A 25481-nucleotide genomic window follows, 5' to 3' on the forward strand; every position below is an offset into this window, starting at 1 on the left:
AAATGGTGAAAGTTGGGAAAATGTTTCTCAGAGTTCTCTGAGCCACTCTAGCAAATTAATTGAACCTGAGGAAGGAGTCGTCGGAACATCCAATCATAGTCAGTTGGTCAGAAGCAGCTTCTGTGTAAAAGGTGTTCTCTTCACACCTTCTTGTGTCCTGATGAATCCGGAAGGGGCCAGCTAGGACCTGCTGGCCTGTTGCAGTTCTCTGTGGGCCAGAGTGGACTTGCAAGTTTCCGTAGATCTGTTAATTCATTCTAAAGTCACGCGAACATAACTAGATTGTATTAAAAAGGGCAGTTTCCTGGATTGATCCATAGAGACTGGCTCTGTTTGAGTTTACATAAAAAGGAAAGTTGTTAGAGTGTGTTGATTTCTGTTTCTTGAATTGGAAGCATAAAAATTCCATCCCAAAGCAAGTCCCACAAATATTTTCTGGGCCCAGACTAAAGGAGATAGAGAATAAATTTGCCAGTAAATACTAATTGAAAGAAATTTGGCAGTAAATACTTACTGTTTGACTGCGCTGAAGCAACCCCCAGAATTGGACTTCAGTCATCCTACATCTTCCAAATTTTTAGCCTTTCATTGTGCAAGCTGCAAATAATTGACAGCAGGCTGAGTCAGCTTTCTGATCCTCACCCTCACGGTTCAGATGAGAGTCTAATTATAAGAGTTACTCCTACGTCTCCAGAGGCAGCAGCCTTGCGATTTCTTCTTAAATTATTAATCAAGAGGAAGATAAATTTACCTGATTCAGTTCTACAGGGATCAGTTTTCCCATAGCATATTTTTATTTATTTGTGCATAAAAGTCACTTTTAATGGTTACTTACTTTTATTATTTTCTCATTTTTCCATAGGTCTAGAGGATAGAATGATCAGCTTAGTATGTGTTTCACACAAGTGTCTCACTGTAGCTGCAGCACAGTCTTTCATCTATAACAGTTCCATAGACCCAGGAAATTTATATAAAAAATAAAATTTATATAAAATTACTTCACTTGTTAAAGATGTTATCTCCCTGTACTCCCAGTCAGTGGCATTAAGAAAGTCTGGCACGAGAACACTGGGCTGTAATGATGCCCCCTCAAAATTAGTGTGCCAGTATGAACTCTATGTCATTTTCTTTGCCTCTCTCAAGGGCATCCCCTCTTCTGTACTCAGTCAGTTGCTCCAGCTAAAACCCTGGACACTTCCACTTTCTTTCTTATATGCCACATTGAGTTAAGCAACCAAGCCTCTTCTTTATACCTCCCAAATGTCTGTCCCTTCTTCTCCACTCCCAGTGTCCTCACCACCTCTCACCTGGACCAATGAAAGAACCCCTAAATGACCTCCAGGATTCTGATCTCTCTACTGTCACTGTCGCATCTCTTCATCAGAACGCTGCTGGCTAAGTGACAAATATAATATATCCCTTAAGCCACCCAATGGTTCCATATTATCTTTGTTTTAGAGTTCCCATTTCTTAGCAAACAATATTGTGCAGAGGACAGTTTAGGGTTACACTTTGTCCTTACTTAAGTAACAATTTCAATTGCCTGTACACCCAGGGAGAGCTTCACTTTCTTACAGATATTTTGCCAAAAATCAGGGGAACAATTTTATAGGAAAAAAATAGTGAAATAAGCAAAATAATTTTTTTCTGCACCATAAAAATAACTAAACTGAGGGTGAAATTGTTACCATAAATTGTGCTGAAGTTCTGTTCAGCTGCTGTTTGTGTGTTTGGGGGCTGTGGGTCATTTCCCATTATGTGATTTTTCTGGTTGCGTGCCATAAAATACTTATAATAAATAGAAACATACATAACATCTCAAGAAGTTAAAGGTAATCAGGATTGGAGACAAATCTAGCTAGGTGGTTTTAGGATTCAGAAATAGATAATTATGATGAAAATGAGGTGGAGGATAAATAGTTCTCTCAATCCATATCTTTGGCAATTCTTCCTTTTACCTCAGTTGGAAAATGAAAATTCTTTTAGTGGGAGAGCCATGGAGGGATAGAACATATTTATCAAAGTTTCAACATTTTCAAAATGGCTAGATCACTTTTTTTTTATCAGGATGAAGGAGGAATAGTCACACCAGCAGCTCCACTCCATCAGTTATCAAACATTTCTTCAGCATCTACCGTGTACCTCACAAATAATAAGCAAGTCTTTACAGAGAATTAGTTTCATGTATGTGAAGTACTGCAAAGGAGTAATATCAGTTGCATGTGAAGGACCTGTCATAGGTCAGGGAGCTGTCTGAGGACATGATGTTGAAGACAGATGGGAAAGACAAGAAGCCAGATGGAGACCGATAGGAAAGGTGTTCCAGGCAGAAGGAACAGCATGGAAGAGAATGGAACTGAGAAAATCTCGAAAGCTAGAATCTGAGGAAACCAAAAGAGAGGGGACGTTAAGAAAAAAATGAGCTGGGGAGTTAAGCAGGGACCTTCTTGCCTTTATTAAGAATTGTAGACAGTATTCAAACTAGAAGCTAGAGCTAGTTGTGGAATTGCCGTCACTGTGGAAATCAATGTAGACATTAGATAGCAGTAATGAAAAGTCTTGGTGTGCAGAGACCACATTTTAATCATCTTATCACTAGTGTCTAGCACAGAGCCTGGCTGTGGATGGTGCTAAGGAAATGTTTGCTGACTGAACAGAAGCATTTGAGCAGCATAGCACTTTCATGGCTATTACCTCAGTGAAGTCTCAAATCGATGCTAGGTCTAGGTGTACTATACCTGTTCTACTATGAGCAAACCAGGGCTCAGAGCGACACACGTAGGGGTGCCCAGGGGCAGGAGCCGGAGGAGCCAGGTCCTATCGTTCCCTGCCCACTATACTAGTGAGGAGGACTGGCATGATGTTGCCAGCTTTTTAACTTCATTCAATTAGGATGTTTAATCTTTTTAAATAATCAATTTAAATGTTTCTGTTATGAACATTTTTAGGCATATGCAAAATTAGAATTTTACAAAGAATGCTCATGTACTTGTCACCCATATTCAATAATGGTCAAGTTTGCCAATTTGCATCATATAGCACCTAAAGTAGTTTCTTTGCTGATGTATTTTAAAACAAATCCAACATTTATCTCTTTTCATCCCTACAGTATTCAGAAACTATAAAGAAAAAAGAGAGAACATGTTCTTATATTACCACAATGCTATTATCACACCCAACAGAATTTAAAATAATTCTTGGTATGATCTAATGCGCAGTTTATAATGACTTAAATTTTTCTTTTTCCTAATCAGGATCCAAACAAGCACTATACATTACATTTGGTGGATATGCCTCTTAAGTATAAAAAGGACATTTTAACAACAAAAAAGTAAGAAAGGAATACTTTTAAAGACAAAAAACCCCACAGTCTATCATGTTAAAGTTTAGATTTATGAAGTGCTCCTACCCTCAGACTTATTTCTCATGCGGTGACATGGCCCTGCTCTCTGCAGCCTCTCCTGGGAATCCATGCCCGAAATCGTTGCAGATTCTGCAGTATCGGAGGCAGGGCTGATTACTGTCTCTCCTGAGCATCTCCTGCCTCCCCACAACCCTGTAAGTGCCCAGTGTGTGCTCGTTAGACAGAGGGCAGCAAGTGAACCTGGCAGTCAGCCCCAAGTCTGGTGAACCTGCACCAGCGGGAGCCATGGTTTCCAGTTGACTTCGAGTCTTAAACCCAGAATCACACTAATGACATATTGAGAAGCTTTTGTTTGGGAAGTGTATTGGAGAGAACAAACAAAGCCTTTTCGTTTTGATCTTACCAACCTGCCTTATGGAATTCACTCACTATAGGTATGAATCTATAGCTGTATCAGAAATTGATCATTAACTGGTTACTTAGGGTGACCAAGCCAGATAGCCATGGACCTGTACATGTCAGGAGCAAAAGAGGGAATAGCACTGTCGCTTGTAGAGCAAAGTGTAGTGAAAAAAGCTGGTTGAGGCTGGAAGTAGACTTGGATTCAAATCCCAGCTCTGCTGTGTGACCTTGGGTGAATTGTCTAGCCTCTCTAAGCCTCCATTTTCTCTTAGTGTTCTTCCTGTTTTGCTTCTATTTATCTAGGAATGGTGGGTTATCCTCCAAGATAATATGTGTATCTACTTCTCAAGATGCTATTAAAGGATAAATCTGATAGGAATGTTGTGGAAGCAAGACAGATATTTGTACTCCTTATGTCATATCCAGGGGGTCTGCCAACCTGCCTACCTCTAGAGCCAGACCGCTTTATCTTCTTTCTCTGCCCTGGTCTATAATTAGGCAAGAATGTTATCCTTTTCACTGGGCAAGATCTAACTGATTATTACTGCAGAAGAACACAGGAAGCTTGAACATTATTATTTTAGCTTCTAGCTCCATGATTTTAATACAAAAGATGGAACAGGACAAATCCAGCAGATTTAACATTTGTATTTGCCAAGGAATCCTTTCTTACTGGTTGGATATAGTCTTAAGCACTTTGCCTTAAATTAGAAGGCACAGCTCCTTGATCCTTCTTCTGATGTACCATTAGCTGTGAATCACATCAGTTAATCTACAGCCTGTGCATCCCATCTGTGAGCCTTTCACCCAACCTGCCAGCAGAACCTTCAGATAGAATTGCCATTGTCAGCTAGGCCCTAATGATACCAGAAGTTTCTATTTTCCCCTCAAGAGTTTCACGTCTCCTCTCTTAAGCATGATACCCTATGTGGCTTTATTTCCATAGCCAAGACAAATCGAATTTCACAGCTTTGGGGACAAATTTCAGATACTGAGGAAATATTCTAGGCAGAATGGAATTTTTCTTAAAAATTTATTTATTTAGTTTGGCCGCATTGGGTTTTTTTTTGTTTGTTTTTTGCGGAACGCGGGCCTCTCACTGTTGTGGCCTCTCCCGTTGCGGAGCACAGGCTCCAGACGCGCAGGCTCAGCGGCCATCGCTCACGGGCCCAGCCACTCTACGGCACGTGGGACCCTCCCAGACCGGGGCACGAACCCATGTCCCCTGCATTGGCAGGCGGATTCTCAACCACTGCGCCACCAGGGAAGCCCACATTGTGTTTTCATTGCCGTGCGCGGGCTTTCTCTAGTTGCGGTGAGTGGGGGCTACTCTTCATTGCAGTGTGAGGGCTTCTCATTTTGGTGGTTTCTCTTGTTGTGGAGCACGGGCTCTAGGAGCATGGGCTTCAGTAGTTGTGGCTCATGGGCTCTACAGTGCAGGCTCAGTAGTTGTGGCACACGGGCTTAGTTGATCTGTGGCATGTGGGATCCTCCCAGACCAGGTCTCGAACCCGTGTCCCCTGCATCGGCAGGCGGATTCTTTTTTTTTGCAGTACACGGGCCTCTCACTGTTGTGGCCTCTCCCGTTGCTGAGCACAGGCTCCGGACGCACAGGCTCAGCGGCCATGGCTCATGGGCCTAGCCTCCTCAAGGCATGTGGGATCCTCCCAGACCGGGGCACGAGCCCATGTCCGCTGCATCAGCAGGTGGACACTCAACCACTGCGCCACCAGGGAATCCCGGAAATTTTTAAAAGGCTATATTGATATGAATTGTTGTTATCATTACTTTATATGGTATTCAGTGTATCAAGCATTTTTATATCTGTTTCTTCATTTGAACCTACAACAACCTTGTGATGTAAGCAGGCTGTTAACACTATCCCCATTTTATAAATGAGGAATATAAAGCTTCAAGAGACCTTAGTCTTTTTTCTTTTCCATTTACAAATGCTATCACATTTAATTTTCAAGCAATCTGATGAGGCTGGTGGTGTTTTTCTTTTGTACATATGAGAAAACCAAGTCTTCTCTGGGTTGAATAACTTGCACAAAATCCACCCTGTGAATTAGTGATGAACTTAAGATTTAAAGTTGAAACCTGTTTATTTCAGAGCTTTAAAAAGAAAAAAATTACACCAGGCTACTCCCAGTTGCCTGAAGACACAGGCTTTGCCAAATTCAAAACGTTTCTGTGCTGACTCCACTTTGCAATAATCCTGATAATCAAAGAAAATCTGCCTTTATGAATCCATAAAACAAAGCTGGCATGAAGCCAAATTGAAATTTGATGTATCTAATTTTCAGAGTTATACGTGTATTGTATGAAATGGCTGGTTGGAGATTCAGACTGTTGTTTGTCTGTAAAACTTACTTCATCTCACACATTAAAGAATTCCTGAGCATTTCCTGAAACCTCTTTAAAGGGTCTCCAGCTAGGATGCACGAAAAATTGTTCTAGTCAAAACAAATGATCCCAATTCTACTGAGAAAGAGTGAAACAACATATCTTAATTCAGTATATTATTAAAAATTATTCTAAAAGGTCTGATCTACATTGTAGTAGATTTAGCAAACAAAAGGATCATTTTTTTCCCCTGATGTTTTTATTTAGCTTACCCAGTTTAGCAAACATTTATATTAGCATTTACTGTTAACTATGTGTCACACTCTGTTCCAAACATTGGGGATACAGAAAAAGCATGACAATGTCTTGCCCTCATGGCGTCCATAACTAAGTTCTTAATGCTCAGTGCTAGAGATCTCTTTGTGGAGTTCAGAAAAGATAACAGACCACCCTATTGTCTAGGTTTCCCAGTTATAGTTGGATTCTAGGGAATTTAGTTTTGAATCTGTTTATCTCTTTCTCTCCGTCTCACTGTCTCCCTGTCTCTCTCTCCGTGTCACACACACACATACACACACACAGTAGTTTGGATCAGAAGTAAGCGAAACAATATCTGAAAATCTTCGGCAGTGGAAAATTCCATGTCACCACGTTAACACAGAAGCAGGATGGCAACCTGAGAGAGAAGTCAGGAGTTGGGGTAAAAGGCTAATTAAATCCTTAGGCAGAATTGTGGAGATCCACAGGCTGAAAATCCTGCCAGTGGCCAGAGGTTAGCTCTCTTGATGGCAGGTTGGCATGCCAGTACATATATGGGAGGGAAGCTAGTCTTCTATAGCAGTCTATAAAAACAGCAGCCTGAAAAACAGCCGGAGTCTAAAAGCTCTAGAGTTGTCTCTAAAGTTTGATGTAACATGGTGGGGCCCTTTTTTCTTTCTTTCTTTATTTTTTTGGCTGTGTTGGGTCTTCGTTGCCGCGCGCAGGCTTTCTCTAGTTGCGGCAAGTGGGGGCTACTCTTCATTGTGATGTACAGGCTTCTCATAATGGTGGCTTCTCTTGTTGCAGAGCACAGGCTCTAGGCATGCAGGCTTCAGTAGTTGTGGCGCACGGGCTCAGTAGTTGTGGCTCACAGGCTTAGTTGCTCCGCGGCATGTGGGATCTTCCCAGACCAGGGCTTGAACTCATGTCCCCTGCATTGGCAGGCGGATTCTTAACCACTGCGCCACCAGGGAAGTCCGCATGGTGGAGCCTCTTCTGTGCCTGTCTGACTCTGAAATTTCGGGGCAAATGAAAAAAGAAGAGGTGGTGAAATGGGAACTTTTGATTCTTTTCTGAGCTCCAAGTAAATAGAATTATTTTTGTATCATTCATTATACAAAAGAATTTTAACAAAGTATTGCTTCTTGGGCTTGAGACATTAGCAGTATTCTATGGCCATCCTCCTATGCATGCCTATTTGGTTAAGAATCTAGTGGAGAATAACATGTCTCATATTTTTCTGAAGAATGTACTTTTCAGTATGGTCTCACAGTTTTTCATTTTTAAAGTAAAATTGTCTATAATCTTTTGCAAAAAAAGAAAAGTGTCTAGTGGAGAAAGAGCAGTGATATATAAGTTTGGAATTTTCTAGTTTTAAGCACTTTTATTTATCATATTACATTGATTATAAGGCTAACATTTTCCCCCTTTTACACCCATACACATCAGCTTGTGAAATCTGAGTGAGTCTTGAGTCCACCCTCTCCAAAAACAGTACTATTGTTAATTGACACTGCTTTTTGAAATGAAAATGAATACTGCTTAAAAAGATGAAAATGAAATACATTGTATTAGATATTCAGAACAACTTTGTATAGGTGCAGAGAAGATTTCCGCATTTTACAAAGGAGTAAAGAGCATCTCTGAGAGGTTGAGGGATTTTCCCAACATCACTCAGAGCCAAGACTCAAATCCAGAACTTTGATTCCAGGGTACGGCTTTGAGACCCTAGTTGCTCTTCTCACTCTACCAGTAACCATAGAGTCTTTCACAAAGATTTAACCTGCCTCAGTTTCTCCATTGTAACATGTATCTGACTGTATTGGCTTCTTTGAAGGTACCTCATTACTGTTTAGAAAGTGCTTGATACACATATAGGAGCAGAAATCTAAGTGGCAGATGCTCTTTTTATATTTACCCCAAAGAACCAGAAAGTTAAAGGCTATGTACGAGCCTGTGTGTGAGCTCCTTAAGGCAAAGAACTGCCCAGTGGATTCAGTATCCCTGGCAATTGGCATTATGCCTGGCATGTAATAAACCCTGAAGAAATGTTTGCTGAATAAATGAAGGAAGGTATTTCCCCCAAAGAAATAGAAACATTTACAATTTCTCACCTGTATCTCATTGCTGGAACAGTGATCAGATGCTATGCTAAGAATAGGTATAAACTATTCTGCCTGGCCCTGGTGACAACAGCAGTCATGTCCAGGTAAACGATATTGTGATTCCAATAGACTACACACCATTGATATTTGCCCCAACCCTATTGGAAGGTGCCCCAAAGCTCAGGCTTCCTTAGCTTATAAGCCACCAAGAACTTCTAGCTCAGGTTTGTCTATTACAAGCATCACTTCTTGGGTGAGCAGCAGGTGGTCTCTTCAAACTGCTTCCCCTGGAGTGTGGAAGTGGATAACTTGGCAGGAAAGCAGCCTGTTCTGCTTGGATGTACAGAATCCTGCTTACAGCCCAGTGATTTACCAGTTGTTGTTAAAGCTGCACACATACCCATAATGAGCAAATAAGAATAGGATGCTACTGTCCCTATTAGTGTGACTAAGGACTGGATATGCATTTGTCTTAAGAGGGGCCATCACAGTAACAACAGAAACAACTACCTTACATTTACAAAATGCTTCATGTCAAATCTCATTTTGATTCTCACACCACTTTGTGAGAGGAATCTCACAATTTACAGATGAGCAAACTGAAGCTCAGAAACTTTCCTTGGCCCTGTTGGTAGTAAATGACAGGATTAAGGTTTAAAGCTGGCCTCCCAGCCTAAAGTTCCCTGTCCTCCTCTGCTCACTGCTTCCTCTGGTAGCTGACAATCATGAGTCAGCTGGCTGAGGTCACAACTGTGGAGGGGTATGCCACTCAACAGCTCACTTCGAGGACAACATGCCCATGGCTTCATGCTGTAGTCTAACCCAGTGAGCTTATTATTTTCTTCTCTCAGGCACAAGGCTGGCCATCCGAGCCTTGAAGATGTGAGCAGTTGTTCAGCTTTAATCAATGCAGATTAATCCTATTGCATTAAACAACCCCTGTCTCCTCACAGGAGGCAGTGCCTCCTTTGCTGTGTGGATGATAGCATGAATTTGCTTCTGGGTCTCCTTGTTCCCACTTGACAAATTGCGTAGGAAGCAGGTATATGGCAGAGACCCCTCTCATGTGTAGCACGTGGCATTCATACCCTTGCCCTTGCTCCTTCCAAGTGTCCATCAGTAGCTAAAGCCTTGAGATGATACTGATGGATGAGATCACTAATATTCTTGTAAAAGGCAGCAGTTTTGGTATTGGGCATCATTCTCCTGACTTCCAGATCACTGTGGATTTGTGAGAGGTCCCTGAGGAGCCATTTAGTGGTTTCTCAGTAGGTGAGTAGTTCCATACTGGTGCCAAGTGTCCCCAAGTACAGCCATCATTGCTCTTTTGCCTGGTAGAGACATCAGTTCATAACAGGCAGAGTAAGGCTGTATTGGGGGTACTGGGAGCAGACACAGCTTTCCATTTTACCTGGTACAGAAAGGGGTTATGACTTCTGCAAGTAGTGAACAAGAATAGGTGTTGAATTACATGTGAAAATTAACAGGAGGAATTGTCAGTAATTACCAAGAGCCAACCCTTTAGGTCCATCAGCTGTCTCTTGTAACCTTCCCAGCATGTCTTGAAGTAGGTACAGTTATTATTCCTGTTCTACTTATGAGGAAATTGAGCCCAACTTTCACAGTAATGCACAACTAATAAATAGCAGAGCCAGGATTCTGACCATATCTACATAATCCAAATCTTCTACCCTGTCTACCATCATTACTCATCATTTCCAAGTGAAAGCAAATGATGTAATTATAATATGAATATGTCTAGTCAGGAACAACTAGATTTCAATACCCAAGAATGTGGCATTTAAAAAAAATATATGGCTTATCATTTATAGAGGGGAAAAAAGAACTAACCAGAGGTAATATTTCTTTCTTTTTCCAGTGGATTTATACTTTTAAAAATTGAAGTATAGTTGATTTACAGTGTTGTGTTCATTTCTGCTGTACAGCAAACTGATTCAGTTATACATATATACATTCCTTTTTAAAATATTCTTTTCCATTATGGTTTAGCACAAGATATTGAATATAGTTCCCTTTGCTGTATGTTAGGACTTTGTTCTTTATCCCTTCTACATATAAAAGCTTATGTCTGCTAACCCCAACCTCCCACTCCATTCCTACCCCAGCCTTCTCCCCCTTGGCAACCACAAGTCTGTTCTCTGTGTCTGTGAGTCAGTTTCTGTTTCATTTGTGTTATATTTTAGATTCCACATATAAGTGATATATGGTATTTGTCTTTCTCTTTCTGACTTACTTAGTATGATAATCTCTAGTTACATCCATGTTGCTGCAAATGGCATTATTTCATTCTTTTTATGACTGAGTAATATTCCATTGTATATATATACCACATCTTCTTTATCCATTCATCTGTTGATGGACATTTAGGTTGTTTCCATGTCTTGGCTATTGTGAATAGTGCTGCTATGAACATACAGGTGCATGTATCTTTTTGAATTAGAGTTTTGTCCAGATATATTCCCAGGAGTGGGATTGCTGGATCATATGGCAATTCTTTTTTAAAAAATTAATTAATTAACTTTATTTATTTATTTATTTTTGGCTGTGCTGGGTCTTCGTTGCTGTGCATGGGCTTTCTCTAGTTGCAGCAAGTGGGGGCTACTCTTTGTTGTGGTGTGTGGGCTTCTCATTGCAGTGGCTTCTCTTGTTGCGGAGCACAGGCTCTAGGCACGCGGGCTTCAGTAGTTGCAGCATGCAGGCTCAGTAGTTGTGGCTCACGGGCTCTAGAGTGCAGGCTCAGTAGTTGTGGCACACGGGCTTAGTTGCTCCACAGCATGTGGGATCTTCCTGGACCAGAGCTCGAACCCTTGTCCACTGCATTGGCAGGTGGATTCTTAACCACTGCACCACCAGGGAAGTCCCGGCAATTTTACTTTTAATTTTTTTGAGGAACCTCCATACTGTTTTCCATAGTGGCTTATGGTCCTGCTTCTTTAATGCAGTTTCCCACCTCAGCATTATCCTGCTTAATTTCCTTGTCAGTGTCCCATTCAAGAAGTAAACTCCTTTAGGTTCTTTTACAAAACTATATGCCATGCACCTAGTACAATTCTATGTGTAGGGAAGGAGGAATGATAGACCTTGAGGTTGGAGAAACAGAGATGAGTGAGGCATACCCATTCTCTAAGAAGTTTATGGGACAGTAAAGGAGAGGACCAGCATACACATAATACAGTAGGTGAAAGGAAGAAGAGTGAGATTTTAGGAGGGAGGGGTAGAGAATTGAGGAGGCCTTAGGTTCTAAGGGAAAATTGTGGTGTTTTAATAGGTACTAAGATGTGATGGAGACAGACTGACCTCACAGAGATCCAGGGTTGAATGCTAGCTCCATGTCCAATGAGCTCTGTTACCTAGAAGCTTTGTGACTTTGGTGAAGTTAGTTAATCTCTCTGAACCTGTTTCCTCACCTCTAAAATAATATGCTTACCTCAGAGCTTTGTTAGGAGAAATAACATAATTTTTAAGTATGTAGCACAGAAACTAGTCTATTGCAGGTGCTCAGTAAACATGAATTTTCCTTTAGAATATGTAAAGATTGAGCACTTTAAAATCTCATTAGAGTGTTCTCCTGAGTGTTTGGAATTTATTGGAAAATATCCCAAAGGGGAGGGCATGGATGTGAATGAAACATTTGGGGAAAGAAGAAGGAATTAAGATTAAATGGACGTGGTAGTGTTAGATTTTTAACTTGTTGAAAATGTAGTTTTCAATACTATTGTAAAACATAAAGAAGACGTCCTTCACAATTTATGTATCTACTTTCTTGTTTATTTCTAGAGCATTTCTAACTTTAAACTTGTTTAACTATGAGAGGCTGGAGACAGCCCCTCTGCTCTCTGTCTCTGTCTCTCATACATGCATACACACACACCATTTATATTTGTAAACTCAGATCTTACTGTTCTTGCTTTGAAGAAATTACTTGTAAAGCTTTATTTTTCAAAAAGGAGCAAAGAGGGATAAACACTTTTGAATACAGGATTTATGTTTAACATGATTGTCAAAGTGGAGAAGTTGAGAACAAGATGGATTCCAGTTAAGACAAATACAATACAATACAACACACAATATAATACCTCCTCATCCATAGTGGGGAATCTAAACACCATAGAATACGATGTAGAATAAACATTTCAAAAGGATGATAGAAAACATTTTGGGGATCGAATGAGCCATACAGTAAGGAGAACACAGGAAAAGCCTAATAAAGTGCTGATCGCATACAAGTTAAGTATCAGAGAGCTGTTTCCAAAATGTATGACATGACTGAGATAGGGAGAGCATAGAGACTGCCAAGAGAATAGTAAAAATAACAGTGGGATTTAGGAGTGGCATAATTAGACAGGAGTAAAGCCTTGAAATTAGGCAGAATAATTAGCCTTGAAAAAAAAAGTCCTAGAGGAGAAGCATCTAGTCTGTCTTCATTTTTAAAAAAACCCTTAATATTGAAAACAGGCAATTTCAGTCCTACAGGCATTTTAGAACTGAATTCATTTCAGTTGCACTCACTTCCTCATTCATTATTTATTCATTCATTCATTCAGAAAATGTTTATTGAGCACCTGTTATTAAATGCCTCTGCATACCAGGCACTAGATTAGGAACAGGGAAAGCCTTGGTGAGCTCAGTCTAATGAGGAAGGTGAGTAGTGGCGCAGATGACTGCAGTTTGGTGTGATAAGTACAGTAAAGTAGCAAAGTGGCGGTATGTAGTTGAGGACTGGCACTGAATTAGGTGTTTCGGTGGCGGGAGTTCAGGTTTTTGTCATGATAATAAAGTCATCAAATGTTAAAGGGGTTGTCCTGGGAACAGATGGCAGATTCAGTGATTCTTAGGGGCGATGCATGGTGTTTAGCTAGTGACAGTGTGGAGCATGGCTCAGAAGGAACGGAGAGTTCCAGCTCTTTGTTCCAGGCTAGATTATTTTCTCCAAAAAATGCTGATGGGGGCTGTGTGACTGTGCAAAGCTTTGACTGGTACTCTTGCTGTGGTGCTGTACAGACCTGCTATGGATGTGCTCACGTACACCAAGATCCCTGTCTGACACCAAAGGCTGTCATATGGGAATTGTTAAATAAATTATAGTCTAAACTGTGGAATGTAATTAAGGGTATTAAGAAACATGATACTTATTATTTGAGAGAAGGTAGGAAAAGATCCAAGTTACACTGTTAAAAAGGGAGGAAAAAACATTAGCATAATATATAATTAAGATCTCATATGTGTGTGGGAGTGTGTATATATTCAAATGAATTGAGAAATGTCTGTGGAAGTCCAGCACCCACCAGCTATGTACCTATAGGCTATGCTCTAGGGAAGGACAGCAGTGAGAGAGAAGAAGGGGGGATGGGGACCTCTCATTTTTTATTCTGTGTTTTTCTATATGATTCACATTTTTACAACATCCGTGGACTTCGTTTTATAATTTAAATAAGAAATGAAATAATGCCTATGAAGCCCTGAGCACAGCATCTGCCATGTGGCTGGCAATAAATATTAATTGGATATTAATAGGATGGCAAGAAAATATGACTTGCTCAGAATGATTTAAATCTGCATATAGCATCATGTTTATGGTTGTAAATAAGTGTTTTCTCTCTCTGCTAAAATGAAATGAAATAAATATTTTAAATTATGGTTAATAGATTTTAGGTTAAATAGATATTCTGCTAATTAAAGAGAAGTTTTGAACAGGAAGTCTTCCAAATCTAGGTAATATCAGGCTTCACCTAAGCACCAGAAATTTCCCGTCAGTTAGGGTTTTCTGTATAGTACTAAACTTTAAAAATAGTTAACATTCAGAATTAATTGTTGTCTATCATTGAAAACCAAGGTCAAATCATTTTCTTTATGAAAATTCCACACCACAACAGCCAACAGATATTCAGTAAATTGAATTTTGTGGAACTTTTTATTATAAAAAATTTGAAGTACACTGTAAGTAGATCATCTTGTATTATATTCATTTAGTCATTCTTGTTTTTGTGAAAAGTTATGAATAAATTGAAATGAAAATCACATTGTTTTCTGAAATGTATTGAGAACCTCTGTGAAAATTCTTCATGCTTTAAATTCTCTGAAAGCAAGACACAGTTGTGCCAGGGAGGTGACAGACCAAGTTGGGATCAAGAACACAGAAACTTCAAAAGCCATTTCTTTTTCTATGCTCATTGTTTTACTAAGTGTCTTAAAACCTATTTTTCTTCCTTTATTTTTATTGGATTGATATGGTGAAAAACTTTTTCCTGTGATGAAATAGCATATCTTAATAATTATATTTCCTTGATTTTTTTTAGACCCATATATTTTTTCTTTGAATGTTTCTAAAATAGATTTACTATTTTCTAACCCTGATATCCCGAGCATCTGATTTAAATATATTGTGTGTGTTAGAATTGATGAAGTTTGGCATGTGATGTTTTATATTAAAGCTATAAGGCAAAGTTGAGGTATGATCCCGAGTAATCAGCTTCTAAGAGCCCCCCAGGTGGAAAAAAACTTAGCAAAATTAAATGGCGTTTTTTTACACAGTTCATCACCAAACACTTGATACTCTGGTCTATCTGGCTGAGGGTAACTAGAGACTCACCTCAGCCCCTATACTATTGGTAATCCTATGAACTTTGGGGGTTTTTTACCTTCTCATTTCTAAATTAAGCCTATTATTTAGAGATACTTATAGATTCACATGCAGTTGTAAGAAACAATACAGGGAAATCCTATGTACCTTTTATTCAGTTTTTCCCAGTGGTAACATTTTAGAAATCTGTAGCATGCTATGACAAGCGGGATGTTGACATAGACATAATCCATCAAATTTATTCCAGTTTTCCCAGCTTTACTTGTAATCGTTTGTGTGTGTGTGTGTTTGTGTGTGTGTGTGTGTGTGTAGTGAGTTCTCTGTCATTTTATCACATGTGCAAGTACCTGTATCCACGACCACAGTCAAGACAGGAGACATTTCCATCACCAACAAGGATACCTTGTATAGCCCATTTATAAAAACACCCACCTGCTCCCCCATGGACTTTTCACATATTGGGGATTTGGTGGTGGTATGTTTTTGAGTTACCTTTTGGGAAGTAACTGGTTTGTTCTTTCCCTCTTGTGAATGTCTTCAAATAAATAATATGAAAGTGAACCTTCTGTGTTCCTCCATTCTTGCATTGTGCATCTCCCTGTGGCTTGGCAAAGGGACCAACAACAGGGGCAAAGGGTTGCCTTGAGTGTGCAGTATTTCTAACTTGCTGAAGGCACAGAACCAAATTTGCCACCTCCGTTTCCATTCCCAGATTACGCTCGATTTGAGGCCAAAATCCATGACCTACGAGAGCAGATGATGAACCACAGCATGAGCTCCGGGTCCGGGTCCCTGCGAACCAATCAGAAACGCTCTCTCTATGTCAGGTAGGCAACAGTGTATTTCTTACTGTGATCTGTACTTGTGAGCCATCAGCTTGGGGAGACAAAGGCGACACCTTATAGCAACGGGACACGTGTTCTTGACTAACCTACGCTTGTCAATACACCACTGTAAGACCTTAAGTTTAACCATTTTGAAGAAATTTTTGAAATGTTATTAATTATGTTAAATTAGTTAAAGGCCCCTGCTTTTAACAAGTTCTTTGACCATGTTGTGATCCAGGGTAAAGTTCTTAGCATAGGTTGTAGTAAAAATAATGAGAAGAAATATTTTCAGTTCTGTTAACATCTTAAACTGAATATGTGGGCCAAAGCCCTGGACCTTGGCTTACCATCAGTATGGGAAGAAAATATTCTCATATTGCTTCCTGGCCTGCTTGACATCTATGCATTAACTTTGGTGTATTGATTGGAAATCAGAAGTACTCTCTCAAAGAGCTGTGTGGTTTTTTTCTTAAAGTTTTGGTAGAATGACTTTCTTCTGTGGCATCTCATTACCACTTGATTCTCAAACCACAAAAGTTACTTGTTCCTTGCCTGTCAAAACTCATTAATTTACCAGAAAAAAGATGATTGATTGAACTTGAAATGCCCTGTGGTCTTTCATGCCCATAGTTAACTCTTGAGTAAGATCCATCATCACTCAACTATAACATTCGCCTCTTAGCGTAAGCCTTCGATATTCCTCCTAAAATATACTTCATCAGTGCTGACTTCACTTGAAAAAAAACCAAGAAAACTGTACACTTGCAAACTGTAAAAACTCAGTGAATTTGAAGTATCCAGTTCTTTCTTAAAAATAATTCACCATATTTCTTAGAGGATTTTATGTCATATTAAAGGATTAATTCCTAGTTTTTCATAAAATCTAGGAAAATCTTCCTAATTCCAATTGGAAACTATTCCTCATTCCACTGTCATTCAATTAAAAAGAATGATGACTTAACAATAATAATAATGTAAGTATTAACAGCCAAAGTGGGAGAGCAATGTCCAGTTAATGGTGCAGATGAATCCAGGTATCAGTGGAGGACCCATGCCCATCCTCACTGTATTCTCTCTCCCTCAGGATCTGGTCTGACTCCCACCTAGGGTCATATCCTCCTGATCTGAAAATTCACTGTTTTTTCTTGACATGAGGTGCATGTTATAGACATTAATTTATGTACTTGGATTGACTTGTCCTGTTGGTTCCATTTTGGCTATAAAGTTATCTTTTGTGTGTATTAGGTAGGCACAGCAGGGCCAAGAAGGGAGCAGGATTCCAGAAGGCGGCAGGTTCTCGAAGGCCTTGATTTGCTGGCCTCTCTGACAAGCATAGAGTCCCTTCTTATTCCAGGGAGTTCCAGTACCTCAGAAGTCCTGAGATTTAAAATTTTAAAACCCCAGAATATCAATGTCCCAAATTTGTTCAACTGCATTTTGGAAGATTATTTTGATACATTTCTGTGTAATCTGTGAAAGGAACTATTGAGGACCATCCTAGAACATGTCTTGTAGTGACATCACAAATACAATGGAAAGTAGCTGTTTCTGTTCTCCTTACTTGTGTTGTATTGCTATTCTTTGTGATATAAAATATTTTCTAATCTTGAAATGTTTTAGCCTCGGGTAGCAAATTAGGAAAAGCTAATTAGGTTAGTAGGTTAGAGATAAATCAGCTAATAAAAATGGAATGGTTATATAGAATAAAACTGGAAGGAAACATTACCATATTGTTGGTATTGTGTTAAAAAAATAAATAAATGCATAAATTTAAAAATGCATTAAAATGTCAATGTACTGGAAGGAGTTTGCCAAAAATATACTGGTAATAGCTTACTCCTTTAAATTAAGTTGTGGAGGATTAGGAAAATTAAATGAAGTGCTATGATGCTATTATGTAAGACTAATAGACTTATTTTATTTATTATTATTATTTTTTTGATACACGGGCCTCTCACTGTTGTGGCCTCTCCCGCTGCGGAGCACAGGCTCCGGACGCGCAGGCCCAGCGGCCATGGCTCACGGGCCCAGCCGCTCCGCGGCATATGGGATCTTCCCGGACCAGGGCACGAACCCATGTCCCCTGCATCGGCAGGCGGACTCTCAACCGCTGCGCCACCAGGAAAGCCCAAGACTTATTTTAAATAGTAGTGTTACTCAGAATCAGACCTTTATTCTCTAAAATGCTAAATAAAACTATAACATACAAAAGAGATGAAGACTGAAGGTAATAAAGAATGTTACCTTGTTAACATTCTAATAGTTGGAGGTCATACTGAAAGGAGGAACTACTTTTAAATGAAGCTCAAAAATAGCAGACAGTAAATGGGAAATTTCCCAAATTAATTCTTCACAAGATACCAAAAGTGTCTTGTAGAGGGCTGACCTCTGTATCTAAATGACTTTTAGAGGCATAGAATTGGAAAAGATATGGACCATGAATAGAGTAAAATCAGAGGGAAAGAACTTACAAGATCCCCTGGCCTTGTTCTCATGCAGTGTGATAAATTAATTTAAATTAATTAGTTTCATTAATTAATAAAATGAAATGAAATGTCAAGGCCTAAAGGGGATTCTTACTAAAAATGATTAAGTATGTTTGTTTGTTTGTTTGTTTTACACCAGTTTTAGCTATAGGATTTTCATAGATATGCTTGTTTCATCCAGATCACTTGAATAGAACTAGTGCCAGTTGATTGTGCTTATTTTAGAAAGTCAACTAGTTGCTGTCTCAAAATAAATCAGTAGCAGAATTTCTCTGATTATATAAACATCACATGATGAGCATGTCTCTTTAATCTGAGAATGACACCCTGGAGTATTATTCTCTTTATTCTGCTCAGCTTTATGTAATTCTAGGGCTGGAACCTTAGCTATCACCAGGCCCACTGTTTAATTTGCAGAAGGGGAAACTGAGACCCCAGGAGGGAAGGGATCTTCCCGGGACACCACAGCTGTTTGGTGGCAGAGTTAGATGTCCTGCCTCCCAGTGCCACATCCCTCCACCTGCTCAGGGCTCAGTTTATGCGTATCAGCTGTTGAATCCCAGTGTGCTTCCGTCAGCACAGTGGCCTACTCTTGGATTAAGGAGTAGATTAGCTGAGAGGAGAAATTCAAACAGAAACCTCTTTGGGGTTTTTACACAGGATAAACTGTACTACAGGGATTTCGCAGGGGATTTCTTTAGTACTATTTGTATTTTTCCATGAAGCCGAAACCTAAACCAGAAAGCAAGCAGCTTCTTTGTTCTGTAATAAACAATTTAGCTGACTTAGTAGAACATTTGTTTGCACCACAAAACCACCCTTCCCCTTGGAGTTACCTCCTCTTCCCTATATACACAACACACACACACACAAACACACACTGTCCCTCCCTCTCTCTCTCTCTCTCTCTCTCTGTCTCTCTCTCTCACACACACACACACACACACACACAACTCACACTCCCAACATTAGCCCTGCACTGACCGTGTCCAAGATAGTGCATCTCCTCAGGATCGCGCAGAAGTTGGCCTCACTCCCCTACTAGAAATGGTCCTCCCTGGTGATGGCGATCTATTTGCCTGACAGTGTGGAAGAGAGAGGGAGGGAACTAGCACATCTGAGCCAGGCGGTATTGTATACTTGAGCCAACCCTCTCTATTTTCCAATCTAGTTGTAATCATTTTCCTTCTTTAAATCTTTTTTGTAAGGTGCTTGAAGTGCTTTGGTAGTGCCATGCAAATGGAGTTGATTGTCGCTAATGATAATACTGTACATGTTGTATGCCAGTGATTTGCATCTATTTGATTTAATGGGCTATGCGTATTGTGTATTTCCTGCATTGTGAAACATATGTAGTTGTAGAACCTTAAAAGTAAATAAAATGTTAAAAATTTGAATAAAATATTTTTCAAAATGCTCCATAAGTACATTATCAGTTCTTCAGCCATAGATTCACTTGGGCTCCTGAACCACTGGAATACGGGTTTTGGGTTTCGTTGCATGTACTTTGGGGCTCTCCATATGGGCAGGTTGAGGTCTCCCTATCTCTAAAATATGCACTCCCCTTCTTCTTATCAGTTGTTAAATGCATCCCTATAGCAGAACAAGGCTTTTCCTGCTACTAATAGGAATGCACCTTTATATCTAAAAGCTATGAAGAAAGGTCAGAGATACAGGGGATTTAATCCACACAGAAGTGCAAATGGCTAAGGAGAGATCCTTTCTTCTGATAAAAGAGAGCAAGAGCACCAGGACACTGGGAGAATGGAGAGGGGAAGAAAGAAAAGCAGGTAAGTCCACCAATGGGGAGTAAAAGGTCACAGGAAAGAGTATAAAGGTGAAACTTGGCCCATGTTCATTTGTTAATAAAAGGTATCGAGTTTGAGAGTTCAAGTGGATAAGCTTTCTGTTGTGAATTTAGGTTTTGTCTGTTTGCTTCATATTTGGAGCATTTTGTGAATTTAGGTTTAGTCAGTTACTATAATTTATTTATGCATTCATCAAGCATTTTTTGAGTGTATATTCTGTGCCAGGACCTATAATGGACATTGAGGACCCAGCAGTAGAAGTCATGTCTCCTGTCCCCAAGGAACTCACATCTAGTGGGGGGGACAGATGAGGGGAAGACAATCACAATGCAGTGTGGTGTGAAAAGTTAGCTCTAGAAAGGCAGAGAACCTTTACTGCTGCCTTATATAAGAATATCTGAATTGATTCTTGAAGATTTTGTATGAGTTAATCCAGAGGCCTTCAAACCTTTTTACTCAAAGTAAGAAATACATTATTCATCATGACCCAGTAAATACATACACACGTAAAGCTGAAAGAAATATTTCATTAAAGTGTACCTTTTATGTACAGTAAATTTTGCTATTTTCCATTCTGTTTGTCTTCCTCTTTTTTTTAAAAGTGAAGGTCGCAACTCATTAACTTGATTTAATAATTCACTAATGGGTTGTGATCTACAGCTTGCAGATGGAGTAAACAAGGAGGAGCATTCCAGGCAGATGACACAGTACATGGGCAGGAGAACACATCTTCACTACGTTACAGTTAGCATCTCTGGAATCCCCAGACCCTTGGTGTTCTAGCCAACTTGGAAGGTGGTTCTCCCTGGCATAGATGAGGAAGTAGAAATGGAGGGAAATGTTTGTCAGGCATCTTCTGTGGGTCACCCATTATGTTAGTGTTTGGCATATGTTTCCCCATATGATTCTCGCAACACCTCGAAGAATCAGGGGATATTTCCTCTATTTTACAGGTGGAGAAAGTGAGACTCAGAGAAGTTAAATATTTGCCCCCAAGCTCACAGAACGGGAGTGGACGTGAGCTAGACATTCAGGTCCTGTGTGTGAGGCAGTAGAGAACAGTGCTTATTTAAGAGCACGGTTGCTGGATTGTGCCGGACAGACAAACATTTGAATCTTGGTTCTGCCACTTAACTAGCTCAGTGATCTTGGACAAGTTAGCCTCTCTGGGCTTAGCATCTTTTTAAAAAATATATATATATATTTTTTAATTAATTAATTAATTAATGGCTGTGTTGGGTCTTCGTTTCTGTGCGAGGGCTTTCTCCACTTGTGGCGAGAGGGGGCCCCTCTTCATCGTGGTACTCGGGCCTCTCACTATCGCGTCATCTCGTTGCGGAGCACAGGCTCCAGACGCGCAGGCTCAGTAGTTGTGGCTCACAGGCCCAGTTGCTCTGCAGCATGTGGGATCCTCCCAGACCAGGGCTCGAACCCGTGTACCCTGCATCGGCAGGCAGACTCTCAACCACTGCGCCACCAGGGAAGCCCTGGCCTTAGCGTCTTTATCCCTGAAATTAGTAATAAGATACCACAAAGTGGTTGTGAGGATTAAGTAAAATGGTGAATTTAAATACCTGGCATATGCGAAGCAATTGATTAATGTCAGTGGTATTTATCATTTATTAGAAAGGCAGCCTGTCCCCTGCAGGACAGAGAGACTGTAGAATTGTTTGTGAACGAGACACTTTTCTCAGCAGCAGTGAGTCTCCCTGTGCCTTGGCTTTCCTTCATGAAGGGAAGGAGGATAGACTTCCTGGAGACCTTTTATGTTTTCAGTCCTCTGGACCCCATGAAAGCCAACGGGAAAGGCCAGGATTCTATGGCTCCAGAGTGCCCAGCTCTGCCAACTCATCAGGCATTTCTCATCCCCCACAAGGGTCTGTCCAGAGGCAGAATCTAAAAAGAATTCAGTTGGAGACACAGCTAAGAAGAAAGGGTTGCTTTGCTTACACCTGGCCCTTCCAGTTCCTCATGGGTGTTACCAGCGTCCCTATCCTCACAATTTCTTCCATTTTTCCTCTGCATTCTTCAGCTGCTCTAAGCCCTCTGTTCATGGTTTTCTGTTCTGAATTTGAAGGAATTACTTCTTTTTACAGTGGTTCTAAGTCCACATTTTAAAGTGGTAACTCAAACTTTCTACTTTCCTTGACAGTTTTTGCTTCAAAGGCTATATAATATAACAAATGCTGAGGTCTGCCTCCTGCCCCGTTGTTTAACATAATGTCTTTACACATAGATTCATTAGGACATCAATTCTTTCATTCAACAAACATGGTTTCATGTACTTACCTACAATATACCAGTCTGCCGTAGATGCTAAGGATACAGAGATGAGTAAGAGCACAGGCCTCCTTCCCTTAGGCTTCTCATTGTCCATATCTGCAGGCAGTTCAAGTAGTAGGCAGATCATTATTGTAACTGTCCTTCTATGATACCTCATGTGTTTTATGCCTTGCAATTATTAACCTATTTTAATCTTTACATTATGCCTGTAAGGCTTCCTACAATGAAATCTACTCAGAAGACCACTGGTATTTAAAACTCAGCTATTAAAATTGTGATCACTCTGGTCTTCATTAAAGCTTCATGGGAAAGCTCCTTGAAATGGCAATACCATCAATACTGGACCTGCAAATCCCAGTTAATGTCTTAATTTTACTATATCCTTAGTGCCTTATGCCACAGTACTTGGCATCAGGAAGTCTCCTTAGTAAATATTTGTTGGATGAATTAATTCCTAGACTCTTGTTCCTATACAAATGTGAAAGAAAAAAATTAGAAGATAAGCCAAGACCTTTGAGCAGTCAGTCCTACGGAAACCCAATACCAAGTGTGTGGAGTCCGGCTGTGTCCTGAGGACGCAGGAACTACCTACTGGTACTAGGATTTCCAGGACACATCGGGCTCTGCAGGGCCTTTCAGACTGCTTCATTTGCGTGCTAAACTCTGCGACCCTTTTTCAACTGAGGCGTAATTCAATAATACATTTAGACCATGACACACATCCTGTACCCTCTTAGCAAGAGGACTTGGGGTAGGGGCTGGATTCAGGGTGAACTTCTAACATTGTCTTGTTCTCAGCACCCTTAATCTTCCTGTTCCAGGGACATAGGGCTGGGAGTTACATTGAAGCAAGTCTTGAGCAAACATATCTCACCCAGGATTTTTTATCCTCATGGGTTTTCATTCTAGAGGAAAGATGTTCTTACCTGATTGATTTTGGTGGGAGGGGAAAGCAACATCATCATATAAGTAGGAGACCCTGGTCTTTTTTTCTTCTTCTTTAAACAGTAACATATCCTTCCACTCTACTTCCTTCCCCCACTGTACTGCTGGTCAGTAACCTGGGGATGCAAAGGAAGAATGTGGAATGAAGCCAGTCAGGGGACTTTGCTCCAGTGCAAAGCTGCTTCCAATTTCACTTGGCTGTGGATTTCTCCAGGTCATTTAAGGCAAAGCCATGAAATCTGTGAACTTCATTATAAGTCAGGTTTTTACCTTCTTCCCTTCCAACCTTGGACCAATATGCTCTCAGCAGCCATCCCCAGAGGACATGTCTCAATCCTGTGTGCATCCCCTGCCCAGTGCTTGGCACAGTGCTGGCCGACAATGGCATTTTTACTGCCTGTCGTTCATTCACTCATTCATATATTCTTATTTGGAAAAATTATCATTTATTCTTTCAGAAATACAATGTATTATAGCACCTTGGAGTCAGAGTTTCTTATCTCTCTTAAAATCTTATTGGGGGAGACATGACCAGGTACCTGAAACAGTTTAACAAAATGAGGCAGAAAGTCTGGAGATAGTCTAGACTTGGGAAGCCAGAGAGATCTGGAGAGGGCATTGCAAAGTCAGGAGAGGCAGCTGGAACCACACTGAGAGGCCAGAGCTTGTGTACCAGTGCTTTACTCCTGACTTCATTTAAGCCTTATAACAGTGCTATGACATAATTATGATTATTATCCCCATTCTACAGAGGAGGAACCTTGTAGAAGGAAAAATAACCTATACGTCGTGCTACGTGGCCAAGCCATATTCTCTACCCAGGCATGTCTCTCACTGGAGCCCATGCCCACTGTACTATAGTACAGTGAGGAGGAAGTTAATCCTGCAGGGACAGAGGTTACATTCATATTGATAGACCTTCTGTTTGATTTATGCTTTATACTGACTTCCTCAGGGTAGACCTGGCATCTGGTCTAGGCTTCACAGTTGCTCAATTGCTGAAACTTGAGTTTCTCATTTATAAAATGGACATAATACCTGGCTCACAGACTTGTTGTTAGGATTAAGTTAAACTAAGTCTATGAAAGAGCCTGCCAGATGAGCCCGTTAGGTAAAGGGGAGGACCTTTACCCCTTCCATTGCTCAGAGCCTGCCTCCTAAGCTGGTGCCTCCTTTAAAGCAGAACAGATTTTGATTCTTCATTTATAGTTTGAGACTCATTAGCATTATGTGCACTCTTTCAGGCATTTGCATTTTTAATTGCATCCTTAATTGTGGAACAAAAGGCTTTGTCTTCAGACGGCTAATTTTGTGCCAGAAATAGAAAGGAGGAGGAGTCGCTGGGGATCTGGAGGAGGTTTCTCCTTCACCTAAAATCATAGGCTGGCCCTGATTTTAAAAGGTTTTTAATGTTTAGATTTCTATAGGAAGAGGGACAATAGTATCATGGATGACCCTACCATTGACCATCACATTTCTTTAATCTATTCCTCTATCCCAAGATCTAGAATCAGATATCATTTTTATTAATGGCAGACCCTCATTTATTCACTTGCTCACTTACTCATTCATCTAGAAAATTGTTTCAGAGCCGCAGCCATCCTCCTTATGCTATACTATGCCCTGGGGAATAAAAAGATTAATAGGGCATCTTTTCTGCCCTGAAGGCACTCAAGAATCACTACCAGCCTGGGTTCTGATCCTCACCCCCACCCCATGGTAATCATATTTCCAGACATTTCACATCTCCAGAGGAGGTACTTTAGCCTGTTAGCCCAAAATTACTACTTCCAAGAACAATCTGAACAGCTCTAGCTACAAAAGAGGGCAGAACAATAAAAGGCACAACACAGAATGTTCACAGGAGAGAACAGGTGAGAGATGAGGGCCTGGAAAAATTGAGGGAATCTCCACCCTAAATCATGAGATTCGGTTAGGAACAAGGGAATAAACTTAGGACATTGGTCCGTTCATCTCAGCATTTGAAACAGAGCCAGACACATTATAGGAAATCTTTAAGTACTTATTGAACAAAATTTTTCAATATCGATTCAAA

The 25481-nt window shown here is 40.3% G+C and overlaps 1 protein-coding gene across 43 annotated transcripts in view; it reads left to right on the forward strand.

Annotated features, from left to right (window-relative positions):
• The window catches only part of DLG2 (discs large MAGUK scaffold protein 2), a 2077851-nt gene that overhangs the window by 1910994 nt on the left and 141376 nt on the right, over positions 1 to 25481 (forward strand). For 42 of the 43 annotated variants that reach the window (XM_067038359.1, XM_067038349.1, XM_067038350.1 and 39 more), the window contains one exon: positions 15789 to 15903. In XM_067038359.1, the coding sequence (XP_066894460.1) occupies positions 15789 to 15903 (115 nt within the window). Of the gene's footprint in view, positions 1 to 15788; positions 15904 to 17148; positions 19809 to 25481 lie in introns of those variants that run through there. The other variant, XM_067038385.1, reaches the window with a different exon arrangement.

This window comes from Kogia breviceps, chromosome 7, assembly GCF_026419965.1.
Source record: "Kogia breviceps isolate mKogBre1 chromosome 7, mKogBre1 haplotype 1, whole genome shotgun sequence".
Taxonomy (NCBI): domain Eukaryota; kingdom Metazoa; phylum Chordata; class Mammalia; order Artiodactyla; family Physeteridae; genus Kogia; species Kogia breviceps.